Source organism: Archocentrus centrarchus, chromosome 16 (assembly GCF_007364275.1).
Source record: "Archocentrus centrarchus isolate MPI-CPG fArcCen1 chromosome 16, fArcCen1, whole genome shotgun sequence".
NCBI lineage: Eukaryota > Metazoa > Chordata > Actinopteri > Cichliformes > Cichlidae > Archocentrus > Archocentrus centrarchus.
In genome coordinates, this window is record NC_044361.1 from 23,767,984 (window position 1) to 23,790,733 (window position 22,750).

Consider the following 22,750-nt stretch of genomic DNA (forward strand, 5'->3'; position numbering starts at 1 on the left):
CGGCCCCTCCTTCAGCGGAGCATCTTCTGTTCCTCTCGCACACTGACGGACATACACAGCTGATCCTTCTCTGGTGCAGCGGAGGAGAGGACAGCACATCGCCCCCGGACGCAGCCGCGGACACGACCCGGGGATGGCGTCGCTCGGTGTGGGGCTCCATCACGTCCGCAAGCGGGGAGCAGGCAGGAGCGCCGCGGTGGAGAGGAAAAACCTGCTGACCGTGTGCAGGTGGGGATTCCTCATGCTCCCCCGTGCTTTAATGACAGGGAGGATGAAGCAGCGTCTGAATTCATGACGGCAGATCAGTTAATGCATTTATTTAAGGTTAGCTTCAAAGGGAGCAGGATTATAGTCCTGCTTTACTAAAACTGTGACCTAATGTGCACAGAGAGATGAAGGAAAAACGAGTAACTCGCTATCTTTTGTCTGTTATGATTCTTATGATGCTTATTTTGCACAGCATTACATTTTTCTCAAACACTCACCCACCTAACAGCAGCTTTCACAAGCCTTCATTAAACATTCATGGCATCGCAGAGTTCAAGCCAGAAATTCATAAATTACCCGCTAAACAAATCATTTAAACACAAAAATTTCTTGGTACATTTACGGTTCTTTAAATTCTTGTTACCCTTACATATAAAAAGTAACTTTGCAAGCATTTTCATGAATGTGGATCATGCAGTAAACAGTCTTCCAAACAACATATGCATAAAATGAATTCCCTGAAAACATTTCTGAACCATTTGATGGTGAATGTGGGGAGAATATAAGCTCGGTCGATGCTCAGGTGTGCACACATGTCACCTGTCAGTTTCTCTGTCAACTGTAGTGAAAAACACTCTGCTCCAGGTATTGATTTGTGGTCCTTTTGGTGGTGCTGGTAGCTGTCAGTTACTGACTGATAGTCCCTGTGGTGTTTTTTGAGGCAGAGAAGTGAGATGCGGAGGTGTCTGTATTTTGGCACCAAGGAAGTGTAACAGCTCAGAAAACAGACGGACTAAAAACAGTGTCTGCTCAGTCTTCTTCTGAGAGGGGGAACAAATCTGGCTACAAAATGATCAGCAGTGTTTTGAAGCTTCAGGAGTGTCAGGTGCAGCTGCACACTTTCAGGCACTGGTCACTTGAAACGGATATCAAAGGAAAGTAATCAGACAGCTCTTCTCTTCCCAGCTCGTCCTGCCTCCGCAACAGCCATCATCTCACTGATGGCACAAACGCAGGAGAGAAAGGAGAGGATATTTAAAACGAGAACAAGGACTGAGAGAAATCATGAACAAAATCCTGCCAGTTATGGATTAATTATTTGGCTTTTCAAGCAGAAATGATACAGTGATTTGGCTTTCAAGGACTGCTGTTTGCACTAAAATCAGCAATTTGAACATGCCGCATTGGCTTCATTGTTGCTTTATTTTATTTTTCTGATCTTCTATAAACAGAATGATCAACCAAGGAAAGAAAACGGTAGACTAATGTATCGTTTGCATCTAAATAAATCTACTGTGTCTATATAAATGCAGTAAATGTACAGATAAGCCAAAGAAAGTATGCCCTTGGCTTGAAATCTCTCTATTTTAGATGCTCTGTTCTCTTCTACATAATAATGTGTTACTCACCACTCTGCTTTCGGCACCAGCGGTAGATGAGAAAATGGTAAGGGTCAAAACAAATAAAGCAAAGTAAACAGAGCTCATCAGACATTCTGCAGCTTTTAGTGTTTGGACTCCATGTTTGTCCTGAGACTGTAAACATCAGCTTTATATTTGTTTATGCTCTCATTCAAGTTTTACCTGTTGCATTTACCAGTATAGTTAAAATTCACATTCACACCTACAGCCAATTTAGATTCACCAACTAACCTAACCTGCATGTCTCTGGACTGTGGGAGGAAGTGGAGAGAACCCATCCAGACACAGGGGGAAAAAAAAAAAATGCAAAATCCACACTGAAAGGCCCCAGCTGGCCAGTGGACTCAAACCCAGGACCCTTTTACTGTGAGGTGATGGTACTGATCACTGCAATCACTGTGCTGCCAGCAGAAGCAGAAAGGAGAAAAACATTTTAAATGATCCCTGTTCCCAAATGATGTGTGTGGATGCAGTGTGAGTTTGCCAGAAACACTGTGGTGTTATTTTTTTTTTAATGCTTTAAATGCCAGCTGCAGACTGCTTGAAAGTGTTTCTAGATCTATTTTTACAGATTTAAATGCACCTCACACCCACACAGGTGTTTTCACTTATTCTACCTGATTGGATTTTTTTCTCAGGTTGAGGCAGAGCTATGCTGGGGATGTGCTCAGGCTGTCACATGGCTGCTGAAAGGTAAACGTAATGTGCACAGATGTTACAGCAGTCATCATAGAAGAGTGGCAAACAGGCAGGTTTGGGCCTGAAAACGCTGCTAAAATGGTGAATAAACAAAATGGCAGTGTTTGCATATAGTGTCACCCAACAATTAATTTTTGCTTTGTATAAACTGAAAGCTCAGCAGAAGAGAAAGTGAAGCAATGCTTTGTAAGAACCTGCGCACGGCCATCTATCTGACCACACGGTTTCCTGAATGCAAGCTGAATACTTTGAAAAGAACATTTTCACAGGACTCTGTGCAATCCTGTGAAAAACTAAATACACTCTCACTGCATCCACAGGAAATAAGAGGCTAAGTACCAGCCAGGCCACAGTTAGCATGTTAAATGTTAAAGTTCATGAAAGCATGATTAGGAAAAGACTGAACAAGTATGGCTTGTTTGGAAGGGCTGCCAGGAGAACGCCTCTTCTCTCTAAAAAGAACATGGCTGCATGGCTTAGGTTTGCAAAGTTACATCTGAACAAACCTCAAGATGTCTAGAACAATGTCCTCTGGACACACAAGAGCAAAGTGGAGCATTGAACCATGTCTGGTCCAAGCACAGCATATCTGAACAAACACCTCATACCAACTGTCAAGCACAGCAGTGGAAGAGGTGATGATTTGGGCTTGTTTTGCAACATCAGGACCTGGACATCTTACAGTCATTGACCATGAACTCCTCTGTTTACCAAAGTATTCTAGAGTCAAATGTGAGGCCATCTGTCTGACAGCTAAAGCTTGGCTGAAACTGGGTCATGCAACAGAACAGTGATCGGAAGCGTAACAGCAAATCTACAACAGAACGGCTGAAAAAGAAAAGAATCGGGGTGCTGCAATGACCCAGTCAAAGTCCAGACCTCAACCTGATTGAAATGCTGTGGCAGGACCTTAAGACAGCTGTGTAAAAATGAATGCTCACAAACCTCAATGAACTGAAGCAACGTTGTAAAGAAGAGCGGGTCAAAATTCCTCCACAATGACGTGAGAGACTGACAAAGTCACACAAGAAACAATTATTTCAAGTTACTGCTGCTACAGGTGATTATACAGGGGAGTACTTAGTTGTTCACAGGACTGCACAGATCCCTGTGAGAACTCGTCACATCACGAGTAACTTTTTTTATTCACAAAGATTGGCATTAAAATGCAGCCGACCATGGGTTATTCTAAGTGTCAGTGCTGCAAGAAGTTATAACTGACAGGATAAGTGATGCACAGAAAGATGACTGAAAGGCCTTTCATGAGCTGGGCTGCTTTTCATGGTCCCTGAAACTTAAAATACACGATGTGTGATGAACTTAAGGCTTTACTCCTGGAAATCCATCAGTTTTAACCTGCTTCCACAGTCACCCAGCTGCTAAGCAACGACAGGGAGAAAGTGAAGCAGAGTGTGATATGAAGTCAGATTACACACACACACACTGGCCGAGTTCATAAAAACACACACACAGTGACACATCGTGGCCTTCTCTATTAACTTTCCTTCCTGCGTAATCGGTTACAATCAAATTAGGCCGAGTTGGTCGACTGTCAGAGTGGGCTGCACATTATGGTTGGTTTCATCAGAGGAGATTAATCAAAGGCCTCGTTACAAGTACTGAGGACATGTGTTTACTTTCTTTGCCTTGTAATTGATGACAAATGTTAAGAATGGTTGTTAATTGAGATTTATTTGTTATCATGGGCTTTTGGGAGACTGTGCATTAACGATCCCGGGCTCTGGACTAGATCTCTGAAGAAGCCTCTTCTGACAGTGTGTGGTTGGAGTGTTTGCTTGTCTTTGACACTATTCTCTTTGGATCAGACAGCAACAAGAAAAGTGTTTTGCCACTGTGGATGTTTGGATGTCAGTGGAGAAAAGTGGGAGTTCATGTCTCACATGTAAACCTCCAGTGTTTTTATTGTTAGAGAAGGCTCAGAACGGTAAAAAGCAGGGACTGACCTACCCTAACTCTTAAGTACTTAATCGTTTAAATCGTTTAAGCCCCAAACAACAAGTCTTACAGGCCCCATAGAGTAGGTATCATTCTCCCCTACCTAGTAAATAACCTTTACCTTAAAAAGCTCTACCTGGAGTTTTTAATGCAAGATTTTCTCATACATTCACATTGACAGTCATGTAGCTCACCTTCTGGAGCTGAAATCCTTTTACAACTTTACAGGCAAAATTGGTGAAATTTCCCTTTCACATACAGGCCCAGTGATTAATTTTAATACCTGTCTGTTTTGGTTTTATGTTCAGGTTTTCAGTGAAGACTCTGCTGGACCGCTCCTGTTTTGAGACAATAGATGACTCATCTCCAGAGTTCATTAACTTCGTTTCCATTCTGGAGCACATCCTCAGTCATCGACTCAAAGGTGCACAACACTCGTCTCATCCGCACGCCACTGACAATCAAATCAAAGAAAAATTAAATCCTAGAGATGCCAGCTGTAAAATCATACACCCATTAGCAGAATTAGTTGTCATTTTGCTTGTATTTGATGAGCTGATGAGAGAGATACAGGAAGCAAAGGGAGAAATAAAAATGAGGATGATATATGCATGATGGACAGCAGAGGATGTTGTGGCTTTATGTGCCTCAACTTCTCAGGATGCTTCAATCTGCAAAAAAGTATACATTTGAAAATGCTTCCAGGTTTATGTAGAAATGAACATCTCAGTTATATTTTACCAGATTTGTATCAAGTACAGAGAGTATTATTAATTAACAGTATTTGGAGCTCTTTTTGTTAGAGCTGCCATCTCCAAACTACACATCATAGCTGGATGGCAGTGAGGCCTGCCTTGATGGATGGTTTGGAGATAGTAGCACTAACAAAAAAGACAGAGTTGGAGGTGGCAGAGCTGAAGATGAGAGTGGCGAGGCTGAGATGGCTTGGGCAAGTGGAGGGATAGTGGATATACTGGACAAAGGATGTTGATGATGTAGCTGCTGGGCAGGAGGAATAGAGAAAGACCATAGAGAAGATTCATGGATGTAGTGAAGGAGGACATACAGAGGGTTGGTATGATAGAAAAGGATGCTACAGATGGGGTGAGATCAGTGTCAGACGAGCCGCTGTAGCGACCTCTCAAGGGAGCAGCCAAAACTTTCTGACTTACTAAAAAGTAATTTAAGTCCTATAACAGCACAATTTACAACAATCAAATATAACATTATGACCGTCTGTCTAATATTGTGTTGGTTCCCCTTTTGCTGCCAAAACAGCCCTGACCTGTTGGGGCATGGACTCCACTAGTCCCCTGAAGGTGTGCTGTGGTATCTGCACCAAGATGTTAGCAACAGATACTTTTAGTCCTGTAAGTTGTGAGGTGGGGCCTCCATGGATCAGACTTGTGTCTCCAGCACATCTCACAGATGCTCGACTGGATTGAGATCTGGGGAATTTGGAGGCCAAGTGAACACCTCAAACTCATGATTCATTAGAGTGGGCCACCTTCTTCCATTGCTCTGTGGTCCATTTTTGATGCTGACGTGCCCATTGTTGGTTCTTTTGGTGGGTGACGAGGGTCAGCATGGGTACCCTGAGTGGTCTGTGGCTATGCAGCCCCATACACAACTGTGATCCACTCTGTATTCTGACACCTTTCTTTCAGTACCAGCATGAACTGTACCAGCAATTTCAGCTACGGTAGCTCATCTGTTGAATTGGACCACATGGGCCAGCCTTCGCCCTCCACTTGCATCAGTGAGCCTCGGCCACCCATGACCCTGTTGCTGGTTCATTGCTGTTCCCTCCTTGGACCACTTTTGATAGATACTGACCACTGTAGAGTGGGAACACCTCACAGGAGCTGCAGTTTTGGACATGTTCTGACCCAGTCGTTTGGCCATCACAATTTGACCCTTGTCAAACTCGCTCAAATCCTTAAGCTTGTCCATTTTTCCTGTTTCTAACACATCAACTTTGAAGACAAAATATTCACTTGCTCCATAATATTTTCCACCCACTAACAGGTTCCACGATGAAGAGATAATCAATGTTATTCACCTCATCTGTCAGCGGTCATAATGTTATACTTAATCGGTGTATGTCACTGTATATTTAAGAGTGACAGAGGTTGTTTATTGCAGTTTTTAAACTAGAGATGATCTTTAAAATCAGGTGTAGTGCTATTGAAACAGTCTTCAAAGTCAAAGCTCAGCCACAACCCAGGCAAATCAGCTGTTATTCTTTTACACATATGTGTAGCGCGTGCTATACTATAGCTCTGCTGTGCGATTGAATGCCACCTCAACTGTAACTCGTGCTCCATCAGACTTGATCAGATCTGTCTGCTCCATTCTCTGCTGCTCTCCCGACCTCCAGCTTTCCATGGGGTCCCAAAACAGAGTCATAGCGTCAAACAAAACTTACTGCAGATGGAAATATCGGCCTTGTTCTGACTGTTGTGGTCTTGACTGAAATTCAGATCAATATGAATGCAGATGCATGCTTGTACAAATCTTTGTCTCCCCCCCCCCCTCAGGTCAGACATCTTGGTTTGGCTATGAGACTCCTCGGAGTTTCTGGGATTACATAAAAGCTGCCTGCAGTAAAGTACCTCATAACTGCATCCGAAGCATTGAGAGCATGGAAAATGTGCGATCATCGAGAGCGAAGGTAATAATAAAAGTGTCTTTTGATCTGATTTGATTACTTTGAAGCAGCAGTTTTCACAAAAACAGACTTAGCAAACTGCAAGATTTAAGCCAAAGCTGGAGTATCGTGACCTGCAGCGCACACACTGTAGAATCAGTTTATCATCATTTTATGATTTTTGCTCTGATTTCCACAGTCTCACTGTCTTCTTGGAAAAAAGAACAAAGGGCCAGAGACCAAACAGCTGCAAGGCTAATGGCCACATATTTTACAGGCATTTTCAGTCCCAGTACTCCCTGAACAATAACTCTGGGCTTTTGATTTAATTGAACCATCAAAAACACTTGGGAATATTTCATGTGGTTTCTATGTGGCAGGTCATTAGCAGCTATTTAATGACATTCCCTCTGAGACAGTGTACATAATGGCATGTTTAGATGTGTAACTGGTCGTTTAATTGGATGAGAGGCGCTTCCACTAACAGCTGAGTGCCACCTGTTTGTCTCTGCAGGGGAGGGCGTGGATCAGAGTCGTCCTGATGGAGAAAAGACTTTCAGAGTACATCACATTCACACTGAGGGACTTCAGAACCAGCAGGTCGAAATGAGCAGTCACCCTCAACCCAGTTATAGTTGTTTTATCAAAACTTTAACTGATATCTGTGTACTGCGCATTACTACAAGACACCTGTTATCACACATCTCCCAGCTGCACCTGTGCGCTCTGAGCTGAAAGTCTTACTGACGTGTGTTGACTGTAGGAGGTTTTACGAGGATGGAGCGATCATGCTGGGAGAGGAAGGCGGGCTGTTAGCGGACACGCTCATCGGACTCAACACCATCGACTTCAGGTACTCGTCACGATGTTCTGAAATTAGAAATATGATGTCTGAAAACTACAAAAATAATTAGTACAGCGGATTAGTTGCAGTTTAACCAGCATCTTTCAAAATGTAAAAAAAAAAGCTCGAAAATGTGCATACTGGTAGAATTTTCTATGCTCTTTCATTTAAAAACATTTTACGTACACTTTTCCATCTTCACAGCATAACCTTCATGTGCACTACTTACAATTTTTCCAAATTCTCACTCCTGATGTAGTACACAAACTATTTAGTGAGACTGTTAACACCAGATTCCCAATAAATTTTGCATGCTCAAAATGATAAATAAAAACTTCAATAAATACCAAATGATGCAATATGAAATATGGATTTGCCACACATGTTTCATCCTCTTAGATGGTAATGATCATCATCTTATCTGCCATCATCATGGAAGGAGTGGCCCTAACTTAACATCAGTAACACAGTCAATCCTATGACATATTATCATGCTTTTTATGGCCATGGATACTGCTGACCATGCAATCGTAACATTCCTGATGGTGAACTAGATTAATTTGTCATGTATATGACTGTTTGTGAGCCTCTTTGATCTCTCAGTTGAGAAATCAAAGTTTCTCAGTTTGTGTAAAACTGCCAAAAAGTGACAAGAAAACCTTTAACATTTTCTTTCTGTACTTCACACATTACAACATTGCAACACTTGATGGATTTTGAGCTAAATGAGCTACTGCATCACAAGCCACAAGAGACCAAGTTCCTCAGAACTACAGTGCTGTGCAAAAATCTAATTTCTTTGTATTTTGCTAGATAAATGGGAGAAAAAGGTGCAGTGATTTACTGAAATGTGGAATAATACGATACAGTATATAAGGCAAAAACAGAGTCTGTACAATTCTGACAAGCTTGAAAGTTAATATTTGGTATGATCACCTTTATTCTTCAACACTGTCTGAACTCTCTTTGGCAGCTTTCTTGTCATTTCTTTAAGCAGTCTTCAGGAATAGTTCTCCAGGCTTCTGGAAGGACATTCAAAGCTCTTCTTTGGATGTTGGCTGCCTTTTGCTTTGTTCTGTCAAGATGATCCCATACTGCTTCAGTAATGTTGAGGTCTGGGTTCTGGGGAGGTCAGTCCATGATTGACAGTGTTTCACTGTGTTTTTGTCTATCCAGGTATGCTGTTACTGCATTGGCAGTGTGTTTGAGATCATTGCCATTGCTGATCTCAACACCACTGGCTGAAATGCCCCAAACCATGACAGAACCTCCACCATGTTTAAAAGATGGCTGTAGACACTCACTATTGTACCTCTCTTATGACCGTCTGTGTACATACTGACAATGATTTGAACCAAAATTTTTCAAATTTGGATTCATCACTCCATCAGACCTGTTGCCTCTGATTTTCTTGTGTAATTTGTCACACCTCAGTCTTTTTTTTAAAACTTGTTTCTCCTCCTTAAGAATGGCTCAGCGTGGTTTGCATTGTTTCTTCTGAAAAATTATTTATGATTTCCTAATTTATAACTAAATGAAACCATTATATGGGAAATTTGTAACATAAACCAAAATCCGTGTATTTGGCACAAAAAGTGCTTCATTAATTTGGATAAAATTAGAGATGAAAATCAGTAGCCCCTTCATCCTCCTGATGAAGGGGCTACTGATTGAAAAGTACAGTTCAGCTGATAGATCCAAGGAAGGCAGGAAGTGTTCATCCTCAGAAACCTGATGGAAATCAGAAGGAAATGATGAGTGTGGAGACTGCTGAATCTCTGAAGGAGCCGGCTTACATGCCATTGCGATTAAATTGCTGCATTTCAAACTGTCGCGTACTTTAAAAGACTTTTAATCTTTCATCTTGTTCTCTCTTAAGCTTCTGTCTAAAAGGTGAGGGTCTGGATGGCAGCTGCCCTGCTGTGATTGACTACACACCTTACCTGAAGTTCACTCAGAGGTAAGAGATCAAATAATCCACATCACACACAAACCTCTTGTAATGTCTCTGGTGTACTGTAGGTTTTATTAGGGTCTGAGTTGACAGTGTTAAGCTACAAAAGCGTGAAAATTCATGAAAACTGGTACACACATCATGGTGAATTGATATCAACAGATTATGCAGTATGGGTGCATTGTGTAGTCATATTTCTGTACACACATGAGTATGTATGATGTGAATACCTTGTATATATGCATTATATCTGGCTTTATTTGTTAACCATAGAAATTTTGTGTCTGTTCTAGGCTGTGGTTACCAAAAGGTATTTATAGACATGTTAAGGATAATCACAGAATATCAATCTATTACAGCATGCCTAAATTTCTTTTGAATTAACGAGTTAACATATTTTTGCTGGAATATATATGTATATAGCTTTACTAACCTAGGGGTGACTGAAAGTATAGGATAAGGGTATAGGTATAGGGCAAAATAGTTTTGCAGAAGGAAATAAGATGCCTGCCGAAGGGTTTTCTATTATGAAATAGGGCTGTAATGTTATCCTGACTTCTACATATATTTCATATTTTCATTAACTGTTTTGGGGGGGCAAAATTTCAAAAATGTGTCATTGTCAATTGTAGTATACCAGATAACATTACAGAGAAATTATTCACAAATGGATACAATTACCTAAATAGGCACACACACTTATTTATCATTACTTAAAACCCTTAAAGCCTGTCAACAAAGGCAGGAAATACACATTCAACCATGGAGATTTTAGAAGTTTTGAAATTGTTCAAAAATATCTTGCTTTCCAAAGTTTGCCTTCCAGAAGTGCTGCTTTCTTCACCAACATTATGACTTGTATAGTTTCAAGTATTTTGATAGTCTTTCATGCTCAAGTAACTGAATCAAGGTTTGAAAATATAAAATAGCTGGATAAAACTTTACATTCAGTTTGTCTTTTCACACTTTTCCACTGCAAATGGCCAAAATTATTCCCAGCAAGCATGGCTTTTTTTTTTATTAATTTCAATTTAAGTCAATAAAAAGATGGAAAAATAAATAAACAAAAATTCAGAAAATGTAAAAATCTACCTCCTCCTGCTATAGGTCCAGTAGCAGGGCCCTGTACTACAAAGCAGGATTTGCTGCACCAAATCTGCAGCTGAGAGAATAAAAAAACTATAACTGTCAGGAGCAGATTATGCTCAGAGTTTCTGTTTAAAGTCATCTGGAAGTGCCGCGAGTTCACTGAATATTTGAATCTAATGTGCAGCCATCACCTTAGAAATAAAGGGCACTGAGCGCGCACCCAGCAATAAAGTGATTAACTATAAGTAAAATGTGTATTTTATTGCTCTGTGTGCCTAATTGACCAGATTAGTGATTTTTCTGCAGCATTCATCTGTGTTACTTGGGTTTTACTGTTATATTTTAATGTTCTTTGTACATTTTTAATCACCATTCCATAATGTGTCTGATGTGGGTGGCATAGGGATCATTTTTTGTGGAAGAAAAGTCATGTGACCTGTGAAACGCCCCTTTTAGATTAGGTTAGATGCCAGTGCCACCCCCTCCATGTGAATGCGCAGGTTAAGTTAATGAATTAATAACCAGCTTCATGTGACCATTAACCCTGATTGCCGGTGTTTGGGTAATTCAATCCAGATAACGGGAAGAAACCTGGGTAGGTTGAACTGGCTTCGTAGTATAGGGCCCAGATGTAGAGGTTCTGTCTGATTGTTTACTTGGTCAGACATTTGTGTGATTCAGGAGTGTGACCTGCAATTATATTTAAATATTTATCCCATAAATATTTTTAATTATGAGTAAACAAATGAATGATTTTTTTTTTCAATCACTGGCACATGTAGCTCTTTCAGCTCCAGTGGATTGATCTTCTGTATTTACCCGTTGCCAAAGTAAATTATGTTATTGGAGCTCTAGTTATAGCGTGTGTGCGTGAAGTGTTTGACAACTCTGATTAGCTGCTTGACCTGAGTTTGTCAGGGAACAGATGTAAACTAAGCACCAGCCTATGCTGCCTTTGTGGAAAGGGGATGTTAGAATATCCCCAGTAAAATGGTGTCCAGCCTAATTGTTACCTGCAGTGGATGAAATTTTATTTATGTTTTTTTTTGTTTTTGTTGCTGTTGAAACACCAGTTTCTCCTGAAGACACTCCATGCCCTCACAGTTGTCCCAAATTAAAGTTTTGGAGTTTTAAGTGTCAAACTGGAAGCTGTTTTCTTTGTCAGAGAAACTAAGTAGTCTAAGTAAGTTAAGTCTCTTTAACATTTTTAACATTTCATCAAGTGGAAATGACTTCTAGATCATTTTTAGACACACTTCCCTATAAATTCAACACAAATGTCACAAAGCTTAATTAAGCACCATATTTAGACTGAGGAATAGTATGAGGATATGAGTTTGATGTTGCTTTGACTGCAACAAAGAAAAGAACAACACAGAACAGATAAAATAGTCACCTTAACACCTGTTTTTATAGGGCATAATTTCGTGTTAATAGTGTTAATAGTGTGCATAATTTGAGTTCCCATTTTCCTTGCAAAATCTGAAGCAATGAGGGGGTAGCTCAAGACTTTTTCACAGTACTGTACGTGAGCTTTGTAGTTGCATTTTTGTCTCCTGCAGAATTGCGTTGTTGAATGGTCGTGTATTTGCCTACCACTTCTGCACAGGAAGTCCATTAATGAGGTACGCATTGTTGTCCTGTGCAGCGCAGACAGCATCAGTAGTGATGAGGAGGAGATGAGGACTCTGGGGAGCAGCGGCAGTGAAAGCAGCACACCTGATAGAGCGGCCACTGCTGCTTCCATCTTCACTGAACAGAGCAACTTGGTCAGCAAGTGCAAACGTTTTGAGCAGAAGTATCGCATGGCGCTGGAGCAGAAGGTAACGTCAGTGGGTGTTTCATACAAGTGTTAATATGGGCTGACGGAGCAGGAAGGCAGTAAATGCCAGTGTGACATTTTCCTCTGTGTTTGCATTATAATTAGGAGCTTTGGTTTGTGTTTTTTTTTTTTTTTTTTTTGGCACAAACAAATATTCAGCTTTTTGTTATGTCTCGCATCTGGAATATATCTTTTGTGCCTTCTCTCTGCGGCTGTTCCGCATTCGTGGTTTGCTTCAAGTGAAAAGCAATTCAGATGTGCATGTGCAATGGATAAATAAACCTGACGTGAGTTTGTTTGCCTCAGGGTTACCTGGAAGAGCTGGTCCGTCTACGAGAGGCCCAGCTGTCAGAGGCCATGTCTCAAAATAAAGCCCTTCAGCAGAGCCTAACAGACGCCCACCTCTCCCACACGCTGGAGAAAGAGCAGCTTGAGTATATCATATTGGAACTACAAGACCAACTGTGAGCTCATTCGTGTGTGTGTGTGTTTTTTTTTTTGGTTTTTTTTGGGGGGGGGGTTGTTTTTTTTTAACCAGCGAGTGCATGTGAGATGCAGTAGCTCCAACTGTGAAGTTGACATTCAAGACACAGCGAGAAGCCTGAAGGTTGCAAGTGGTTTGTTTATGTTATTGAATCAATTGCAGTCGGTGCTTGCAACCGATTCCAAGTGCCACGGGGGTACTTTTGCAGTAGCACGGGGGTATGTGGAAAGATTAGTTTAGCTAATGAGAAAAAAACAGAAATGACAGTTTAATTAGAGAATTGAGTGGACCTGAATAGGTTTGAGGACAAAAGTTAACAGTTAGATAAAACTGATGGATAAGAGCCATGGTCCTGGGCAGTGACGTGCGGTGAGGGTCGTGACTGGTGAGGCACTGACGTCATCACATCAGATTTACAAACATATAGCTTATTCACCATTTGATTGGCAACAGTTGTTTTGTTTAACATTAACATAGTCTGAAGCAAACCTTTTAGCTCCGGTGTTGGTCTTCCTTTAATTATTATCTTCTGCTTCGATTGAAAGTCCAGTTTAGAAAATTCTTTCAGTTGAGTTATGTAATCTTCCATGTTGAACATAAGGCCAAGCAACAGGAAAAACTAACTGGCCTTGCTAACTGTTTATGGTAGCTTGCCGCCGAGGAGTCGTAGAGTCCCTGGGATCACCAGCGCCCCCTACCATGAGGCACGAGAACTGCGTGCCTCACCTAGTGTCTCTTCGCAGCAGTTTCATGATCGCTCAACACAAGAATGCATTACACACACATACAGTTGTTAATGAAAAAAACAACAAAAAAAACTGTGCATTATATACACCAGCTAAAATATAGAAATTTAGTTCATATAGTAAAAGTGCAATGAGACCGGAAAGTAATCCGGTCTCACTGCATAGCATGCCAGCACAGTTAGTAGTCATTGGCAATGACTATACTGAGCCGCACCACGGATTGCGCAATCCGTGGTGCGGCTCGCCGGGCTGGTGCCTCACCGTTCGTCTCTTAGTATTTGACCGGCAAATGCAAAAATTCAGCGATTTTGAAAAAACTAATCTAAAAATGGTATAGTTAAATGGAAAAGAACTTTAAAATACAAATCACTTAATGAATATAACCATTTAATTTATTTTTTAATTTTATATTTCCACGATGACAGGTGAGGCCGGGCCTCACCTGCCTCCCCTGACTGCACGTCACTGGTCCTGGGTCAGGGTCTATTGGTATTATAGTGTAATTGTTTCTCAGGGGTTTTCCCCCCTTTGATTCATGAGTCTGTTAATGCTGTGCTCTTAGTTCCCTTGAAGTTTCTAGTCTTTACAGTTAACTGTAACCTACAGTTAGGTTACAGTTTATCTGTGAGTTTTTGTTCCCTTTGCCCTCCCTCCTGTGTCAAGTCCCTGTCTCTGTGTTAGTTGTTTCCTGTTGTATTTTGTTAGTCATGTGCAGAGGTGGCAAAAGTACAGACATTCTGTACTTTAGTAGAAGTACAACTACTTGTGTTAAAAATACTCTGGTAAAAGTTGAAGTACTGATTCAACTTCTTTTCTCAAGTAAAAGTAAAAAAAAGTGCAGGCTCTGAAATGTACTAAGAAAGTAGTAAGAAAGTAAATGTAGCTCTTTGGAGGACGTTTCTACAGGCTAATATCAGTTGTAGTGGCTCTGCATGGGGAAAAGAATCACAGCTTTCTATTGTGAGCTCCAGTAAAACTTTCTTGGTGTGCAGGCTGTGATCAGCTGACGTGTGCTGCTCTGAGGTTTTCTGCTCTGTGTCGATGAGTTGAATTCAACAAGATATAACCCAGTATTTCACAAGCTATCTTGGCTGATTTCCATCCTCTACGCTTACAGCATACAGTTTATACTGTCTTTATACCGACAGCATACAGGTTCTATAAATGTTGAATTCAGTGAATGAATTTAAGCATCAACAGCTTTGATTCAAACGCATCTCTGCTACACTTGATGTAACCTGTAACTCTGACCATGAACACAGCTGCTGTGCACCAGTCCAACACAGAGCTTTACTATAAATACAGTACAGCAAACTGACCTGTTTATCCTGCACTAAACTGCAGAGTATTTTCATAAATATAACCTCTCCTGTCCTCTGTCTTACAACTTTCTCCATTTCTGAGTGAACTTTTCTCTCATTTTCTCTCCCTGGAAATACAGCACCTGGACCTTTTAGCTTGCAGACGCACTGTGTGACAAACTGCTGACAGTTTCTGTGTTTACTGATATTTGTTGGGAATTTAGAAACGTTGCATTTAAAATTACCTGACACAACATGTTACTCCCTTTTTGCTCGCTCCTCTTCTGTAGCACTAGCTAGATGCTGAAGTACTGCGACCACAATATAGCACTATAAATGAAACATAAATTATATGGTTTTGCCTCTTTAATCTCTTTGTATGCGATAAACCCCAGTGATGAAGGATATGTCAGTACCGATTGTCCCTTGTGTGTTACTGTTCCTCCATTTAGGCTCAGAGCGGTTTGATGTTTGAAGGCGCAGTGACCCGAAATAAAAACATCACTCAGACATTTTAAACCTAAAGTAAAGACTGTTTTGAAAATGTAAGGAGGAGAAAGTACAGATATTTGTATAAAAATGTAGGGAGTGAAATTAAAAAGTCAGAAAAATAAATACTCAAGTACAGATAAATTCTACTGAAGTACAGTAAAGAAGTATTTGTACTTCATTACTTCCCAGCTCTGGTCATGTGTCTCTTGTGCTTCATCTTTAATCGCACTTCCTGTGTCATTACCTTGATCATGTCCAGATGAGTTTTGCTTCCCCATAATCAGTTCTCATTGTGTCTGTGTGCCCCAGTTTCCTATTTGTCCTCTATCAGAGTGCCTGTTTTGTCTTCCTCTGGTTTACTGCCCCTGTGAATTCCTGTGAAGTCTATGCTAAACTTAATGGATAAACAGTTGAAATAGCTTGCTAAAACATTATTAACTAAACAGTGGTTAACAGTTGAAATCATTAAGTTAGTTAAAAAAAAATGTCATGGAGCAGCAGTTGTAGTGGATGAATGGTTAAATAATAACCCACTAGTTATGATCATAACTGATAAATGGTAAGCTGAATGCAATAGTCTTCTGACAGGACTTTGTCAGATGAAAAGGGCTGTGAACAGCTGTTCTAAGATCCTCATATTGATTACTAATCCTATGTGTGCAAAATATGTGGAGGATTTGTCTCTGGAAAGAAAACGGCAATCTCAAGCCAGCATGATGACTCACTGGATGGTTTCAAATGCAAATGGAGTGAAAAGCAAAGTGACAGCGAATGAGGGGCAGAGACAGAGAGAGATGCTCTGTGTTAACTATCAAAAAAGAATGAGGGTGACAGAGTCAGGAAATATTTAGGGAGAAAAATGTGCAGTTTGATGTGCAGAGATGGAAAAAAGTTAAATATACCAATTCAGGTTTAATACATTTATTTAATACAGATACAGCCCTGTGCAGAAGTCTTGAGCCACCCGTCATATTTTTATATTTTGCTGGAGAACGGGGAAATAGTTGCAGGCATTTATTGAATTGTGCAAACAATGCTTTACATGCTACAAAAAAAAAAAATGCAGTACATAAGACAGAAACAGAGTTTGTACAATTCTGATGAGCTTGAAAATCAAAATTTGGTATGACCACCTTTATTCTTAAACACAGCCTGAACTCTCTTAAGCAGCTTTCTTTTTATTTCTTGAATTAGTCTTCAGGAATAGTTCTCCAGGCTTCTTGTGTCAGGTTTGTAGCTGTGGCTGGCAAAGTGGAGGACCCCAATGCAGGACTCTTTAGACGAGGAGCTTATTTTTAACTTGAATCTTTAATTGGATAACATTGGGTAAACATAACATAAACTTGGAGCATAACATGAATGTAGACATAACCATAAACTTGAGCTCTAAACGTGAACACGAAGCATAGACCTAAACGTAAGGCACACAGCGAGAAAAACAAACAAGGGACAAAACTTAACGACACGACAAGGACGAAGGCGAAACGCAGACAGTAAATACACAAGGGGATAATGAGGGGAGTGGAAACAGGTGAGGAGCACAGCTGAACATAATTACACTGATGAGACAAGGGAAAGCAAAACTAAACACAAGCCCACAGGACAAAGGACTGTCAAAATAAAACAGGAAGTAACCAAACAAGGTACATGCAGACTTGACACAGAGGGAAGCTAGACATGACCAAAACAGAAACCTAAATACAACACTCAGGGAAACACTGGGAAGAGAAACAAAACATGAGACAAGGGACACAGACATGAGAAACAAAACACGTGAACACTGACCGAACAGGAGGACATGGAAATCAAAACATAACACAGACTTGACTTGACACCGGAGGGATAACGCAAACACCTGAACACAGATGACGGGAAAGACAACATGAGGGAAACAGGAACTAACACAGATAACTAAACAGAAAACAATGACAAACTAAAATCCTAATTCATAACTAAACAACATAACTCAAGAACATAGGGCGCACTGGGCCAACAGCCCAGGATCATGACATCTTGAAGGACATTGGCTGCCTTTTGTTAGATTCTCTGTGATGCTGAAAAATTCAACCATGGCCAACTGCACTCTTTCCAGATTGTATTACATGGTGCATCAAAATCCGATGACACTTTTCTTAGTTTATTTTGATCTCTAACACCACTGGCTGAAATGCATCCCCAACCCATGACAGGGCATTCATTGTGTTTTTCAGATGGCTGCAGACACTCACTGTTGTACCTCTCTCCTGACCTCCTCCATGCAAACTGACAATAATTTGAACCAAAAATTTCAAATTTGATTCATCACTCCATCAGACTTATTTCGTCTAATTTTCAGTCCAGTTCTTGTGTAATTTGGAATACTTCAGCCTTTTTTCCCTGTTTCCCTTTGTTAGGTTCGGACCACCGTTAAATAAAGAAAGACACAGAAACCCGTAGTTGATCTTTTAACCTGCAGGGAGAGTCTCAGTCAGCCAACACGCGTGTGTGTATGTCTGAGGGAGAGTCTGAACCTTCTTCCTGCTTGGCTCTTTTATTTTAGCATCATGTGAGTTTACACAAAGCTCAGGTAACAACATCACTCACTTCACATGATGAAATCACCTTCACATGATGAAATCACATATGTTTACACAAAGCTCATGTAACAACATCACTCACGTCACATGATGTAATCATGTATGTGTATGTGGGTGTGTGTGTGTGTGTGTGTCCTCAGGAAACAGGCGTTACCTGCTTTCCATGTGCATGTTTATGATAAACACATTGTGATACATAGAAAAACAGTTAAGCGTTTATCTATTCTAACACCCTTCCTTAAGAAGGGCTTTTTGACAGGCACCCTTCCTCTGAGACCATTTCCAATAAGGTTTCAGTGAACAGTAGATGTCCAGCTGCATCTCTCAGGTCTTTGCTGGCTTTCTTATGGACATGACTTTCAAATACTGTTCATCTGCTGTAGATATTTATTTTTAGCTCCATTGTCGATGACAGACGACAGTCAGTGGAGCCTATCTGATAACGAGCCGTCCAGTGTCCATCAGTCATCAGTCCATAGGTCAACTTTTAGCAAAATTCGCTACTCCTCAGTCATTTATAACTTGGCACAAATACTCCCTGGGTAAGGATTTACAAAATAGGGGAGATGGCTTTTTGATTTTTTACTTTTTTGATTTTCTTTTTAATGATTTTTTCCACAAATACTGTACATTGATATTTACCTTTACTCCCTACTCCTCCCTTATTCCTAGGCCGACTGGTGTGAGTATTCAATGTGCAAACCTCTGTCACAGTGTGATCAGTGAAGCTGATCCGATACCAAGCCGTCTGAGTTAGGTGCCTGTTTGAATGATTCATAGGTCAGTGTTTAGTGGCTTAATGAAGAAATCATTTCTCTGAAAATAGTCAGCTACAAGGCCTGGACTGGAAATAAGTAAAAAAAGGCAGACAATGTTCAAAGAAGAACTTTGAAAGAACTTCAGAAAGCCTGGAGAACTTTTGCTCATGACCGCCTTAAAAAAAATTACAAGAAAATCTGATTCCTTGGAAGAAACACTCAAGACTTGGCTCAAGACTTTTGCATAGTACTGGATCTGGGAATAAAAAAAAAATCTGATATTGATTATTGTCTGACATTCTTCTTCCATACACAAAGAAACTGATTTTTAGTAGAGGACAGCATCAGCACTTTGTTCTAGGCTTCAATATGTCAAAATGTTCTTGATGGGGTTGATCAGCCACTGTGTACAGACATCCATGATCACCAGAAAATGACTTTTCCACTTGCAACACAAGCAGATAGACATTTTAGACTTTTAGTGAAACAACCTAACAACTGACAGATGAGTTTAATTTCCTTAAATGTTGTTTATGTTGTCCTCTAAATGAATTGCTAACAGCATCAATAATCTTTACTTCCCATCAAGTGTCATCAGAATTCACTTGTCACCTATAAGCATGGTTAATATGTTAGACTGAGGTGCTGAAGATTGCAAATTGTACATTTTGCTAAAGGATTAATTTACAATTCTTGTTTGGCTTAAAATGTTTAAAGGTACCACAAAAAATTCCCTTAATTTTTGATTGATCATTTTGCTGGATCACTGCATGCCTTCCTCTCTCTGTCTGCATTACACTAGGTTTAGGGGTGCTACTAAGATTAGTTCAGTTGAGCTTTTTTGCTTATAGTTAATTAATTTTCTTAATTTGATTGAGTCAGTAGCACCCCACTCCTTTTAGTTTCACTATTTTTGCTCTCGTGTGTTGTCTTTTTTTTTTTCTCTCAATAATTTTTTAATAAATATTACTTACTTTGTCTTGTGTTTTTAGGACAGTGCTTAAGAACAATGACTTGCGGTCTAGACAAGAGTTAACAGCTCATCTGACCAATCAGTGGCCGTCTCCTGATGCCATAGATGCCAATGCCGTTGCCTTGGATACACTGCTGTACAGGAAGAGTACAGGACAGTGGGAGGAGTACGTACAAAGTCGTTGTAGAAGAAAGTTTTGTTGTTCTTCAGCCATCAGGCACTGTTTGAACTGTTATTTAGAAGCATTTTCTACATTCACTTTTATTTTGATGATGTTACTGAGACATACTGTAAAAGTTGCATCAAGGTGATTAAAATGTACTCAAAGGGCACTCAGACAATGCAAACCTCTGCAAGGCCAATAGTCGATTGTCCTGTGGTTTACAAACCAAACCCATAAATACTTATTTTTCAAAATTTAACTTAGGATCAGGGTTTCCATTTGCACACACAATTAATATTGTCCTTGTAGTTTTTATATTATCCTATTAACAGGGAAACCATTTCAATAAAAACATTACCCTACTCCCTGAAAGAAACCTGATTTGCTCATTAAAAGCTTTTAGCTACATATTTTTATTTTTCTACAGAAGGTCTTCATAATTCGTAGTTTAAAAATAGTCCTTATTTGTCATTACTTGACAATTTTGTCATATTGAGTATGAGCAAAGTGGGAAACATACACTCACTGGACACTTTATTAGTTCCACTTTGCTATTACTGCCTTCAGAGTTGCCTTAATTCTTTGTGGCATAGTGCCAACAAGGTGCTGGAAACATTCCTCAGAGATTCTGGTCCATATTGACATGATGGCATAAGACAATTTCAGTGCAGTGAACTCACTGTCATGTTTGAGAAACCAATCTGAAATGATCTGAGCTTTGTGACATGGCGTGTTATCCTGCTTGAAGCAGCCATCAGAAGATGGGTACACTGTAGTCATAAAGGGATGGACATGGTCAGCAACAACACTCGGGTAGGCTGTGGGGCCCAAAGTGTGCCAAGAAAATATCCAACACATCATTACACCACCAGCAGCAGCAGCAGCCTGAACTATTGATAGAAGGCAGGATGGATCCATGCTTTCATGTTTGCTCCAATTTCTGACCCCAGCATCTGAATATTGCAGCAGAAATTGAGACTCATCAGAACAGGCAGCATTTTTTCCAGGCTTCAGTTTTTGTGTGACAGGTTGTCTTGATCATGCCTACATCTCTAAATGCACTGAGTTGCTGCCATGTGATTGGCTGATTAGATATTTGTGATAATGAACAGTTAAACAGCTGTTCCTAATAAGTTTCCAGTGACTGTATATACAACATTGTTTTTGCACAGTTTGAATCAGTTGTTACATTTTAAGTTTGTACATGAATGTTTCGCCTTCCCCGAAATCACCAGTGCAGCGTATTTAAATTGCTTTTGTCTGATGAAATCTCACACTGTCATCAAAAACTGTTGCTGATTCATTTTCCATTTTTTGTCAGCACTAATTATACAATGTGGTCTTTATTGATCCTCTATCCTTTCATTACAGGAAGAGTTTCCAGAGTCTGGAGCAGCTTTCTGCAGACATGAGCGTTTCCCAGAATTCTCTCGACCCATCACATACGCTGAGTCTGGAGGCCAGGTCGGTCGGCACAAAGTGGCCCCACCAAGGTACGTCTGTGCTTGCCAGCAAACACCGCTGTCTGTGATGCTCTCCACTCCTGGTGTGAACATTTACTGTGTGCGCCTTGTGATTCAGGCAAAGAGGAAACTCCCTCTCTAAGAGGTCTGTGTGGCTCCCTGACGTCAGTCGCCAGCTACAAGTCTCTGGCCAGCCTGAAGTCAAACGAGTGTTTGGCGAGTCCTACAACAGAGGTCGGCAGTCCAGGTGTCACTCCTTCATAGGGGATAAAGAGCTAAAAACAATCCAGGAACCTTCTCAGTGTTGGATATTGTTCGTTGAGGTTTATGTTCTGTATGTGGAACTTGAGGATCTGGTGTAGCATGGTCTTGACCAGCTCCATCAGACTGAATGATGTCTTAATGAAATGTCAGAAGATCTCCAAATGGAACTTCATCAGTATATGTTCAGTGTTGTTTTTTTTTGTAGAGCATTGTTCATTTCCTTGATTGAAAATAAAAGTCTGAACTGTCATTTCACTTTACAGCACTGAGGGGGCAGTAAGGCAGCCGCCCCTCTCTTAGAAGGGTGGAGATTCCATCATGCTGAAAGTGCTGACTGTAGATCAGAGGTCTAAAGAAAAAAAAAAAGAGACTACAAACCAGAGTGTCACTGAATTGTTTTCTATCTTTAAAAGGGATTTATTAATATTTTCAATTTTGTTAGTGCTGCCATAAATCACCCTTTTCTTCATCAGCATTTGTGATGGTGAGTGTACCTCTGTTTTGTCTCAGTGTGTCATCAGTGTTTGGGATAAGGCAGTCTTTGTTGTTGGGCGTAGATGTTTTTCATCACTGTTGTGCATCATGCAGTATCACGTGGTTTTGCTCTCAGGTAATGATCACTATGAGTAATAGCCACTCCACACTTCTGGGTTTACTTTAAAGTTGAGCTTTAGTCTATTCTAATATTCCCTTTAATTATTAAAATGCAGTATTTCACTGTCATGGCTAGTTACCATGGATAGATCACTGTTAAAGTCTGTGTTGGGATTCAGTATTGAATACAATTTGTATTGTTGGTGACTAAGCCGTGTACCTCAAAACTAAACTCATCACTTTACCTTCTTTTTTTTTTTTTTTTTTTTTTGCCTTCAGCTTGTTCCAGCAGTC

At 40.4% G+C, this 22,750-nt stretch overlaps 1 protein-coding gene across 2 annotated transcripts; it reads left to right on the forward strand.

The window, feature by feature from the left end:
- The first annotated feature begins 14 nt into the window (after nucleotides 1-14).
- Nucleotides 15-22,710, forward strand: rundc3b (RUN domain containing 3b). Of its 2 annotated transcripts, none has more exons than XM_030749123.1 (11): nucleotides 15-228; nucleotides 4,592-4,707; nucleotides 6,824-6,957; nucleotides 7,448-7,533; nucleotides 7,697-7,786; nucleotides 9,657-9,737; nucleotides 12,430-12,643; nucleotides 12,949-13,106; nucleotides 19,992-20,138; nucleotides 21,507-21,628; nucleotides 21,717-22,710. In XM_030749123.1, the coding sequence occupies exons 1-11, from the start codon at nucleotides 134-136 to the stop codon at nucleotides 21,860-21,862; spliced, it is 1,389 nt and encodes a 462-aa protein (XP_030604983.1). In that variant the 5' UTR covers nucleotides 15-133; the 3' UTR covers nucleotides 21,863-22,710. The 2 variants fall into 2 exon arrangements, with proteins under 2 accessions (XP_030604983.1, XP_030604984.1); XM_030749124.1 differs by having other exon boundaries at nucleotides 12,469-12,643.
- Nucleotides 22,711-22,750: the final 40 nt, after the last annotated feature.

Excerpts from the sequence above, each read along its gene's own strand:
- rundc3b (XM_030749123.1), top strand. The coding sequence starts at position 134 with ATGGCGTCGCTCGGTGTGGGGCTCCATCACGTCCGCAAGCGGGGAGCA. Across the intron at positions 7,534-7,696 it reads AGGGACTTCAGAACCAGCAG|GAGGTTTTACGAGGATGGAG; the intron begins GTCGAAATGAGC and ends TGTTGACTGTAG. Across the intron at positions 20,139-21,506 it reads AGTACAGGACAGTGGGAGGA|GAAGAGTTTCCAGAGTCTGG; the intron begins GTACGTACAAAG and ends CTTTCATTACAG.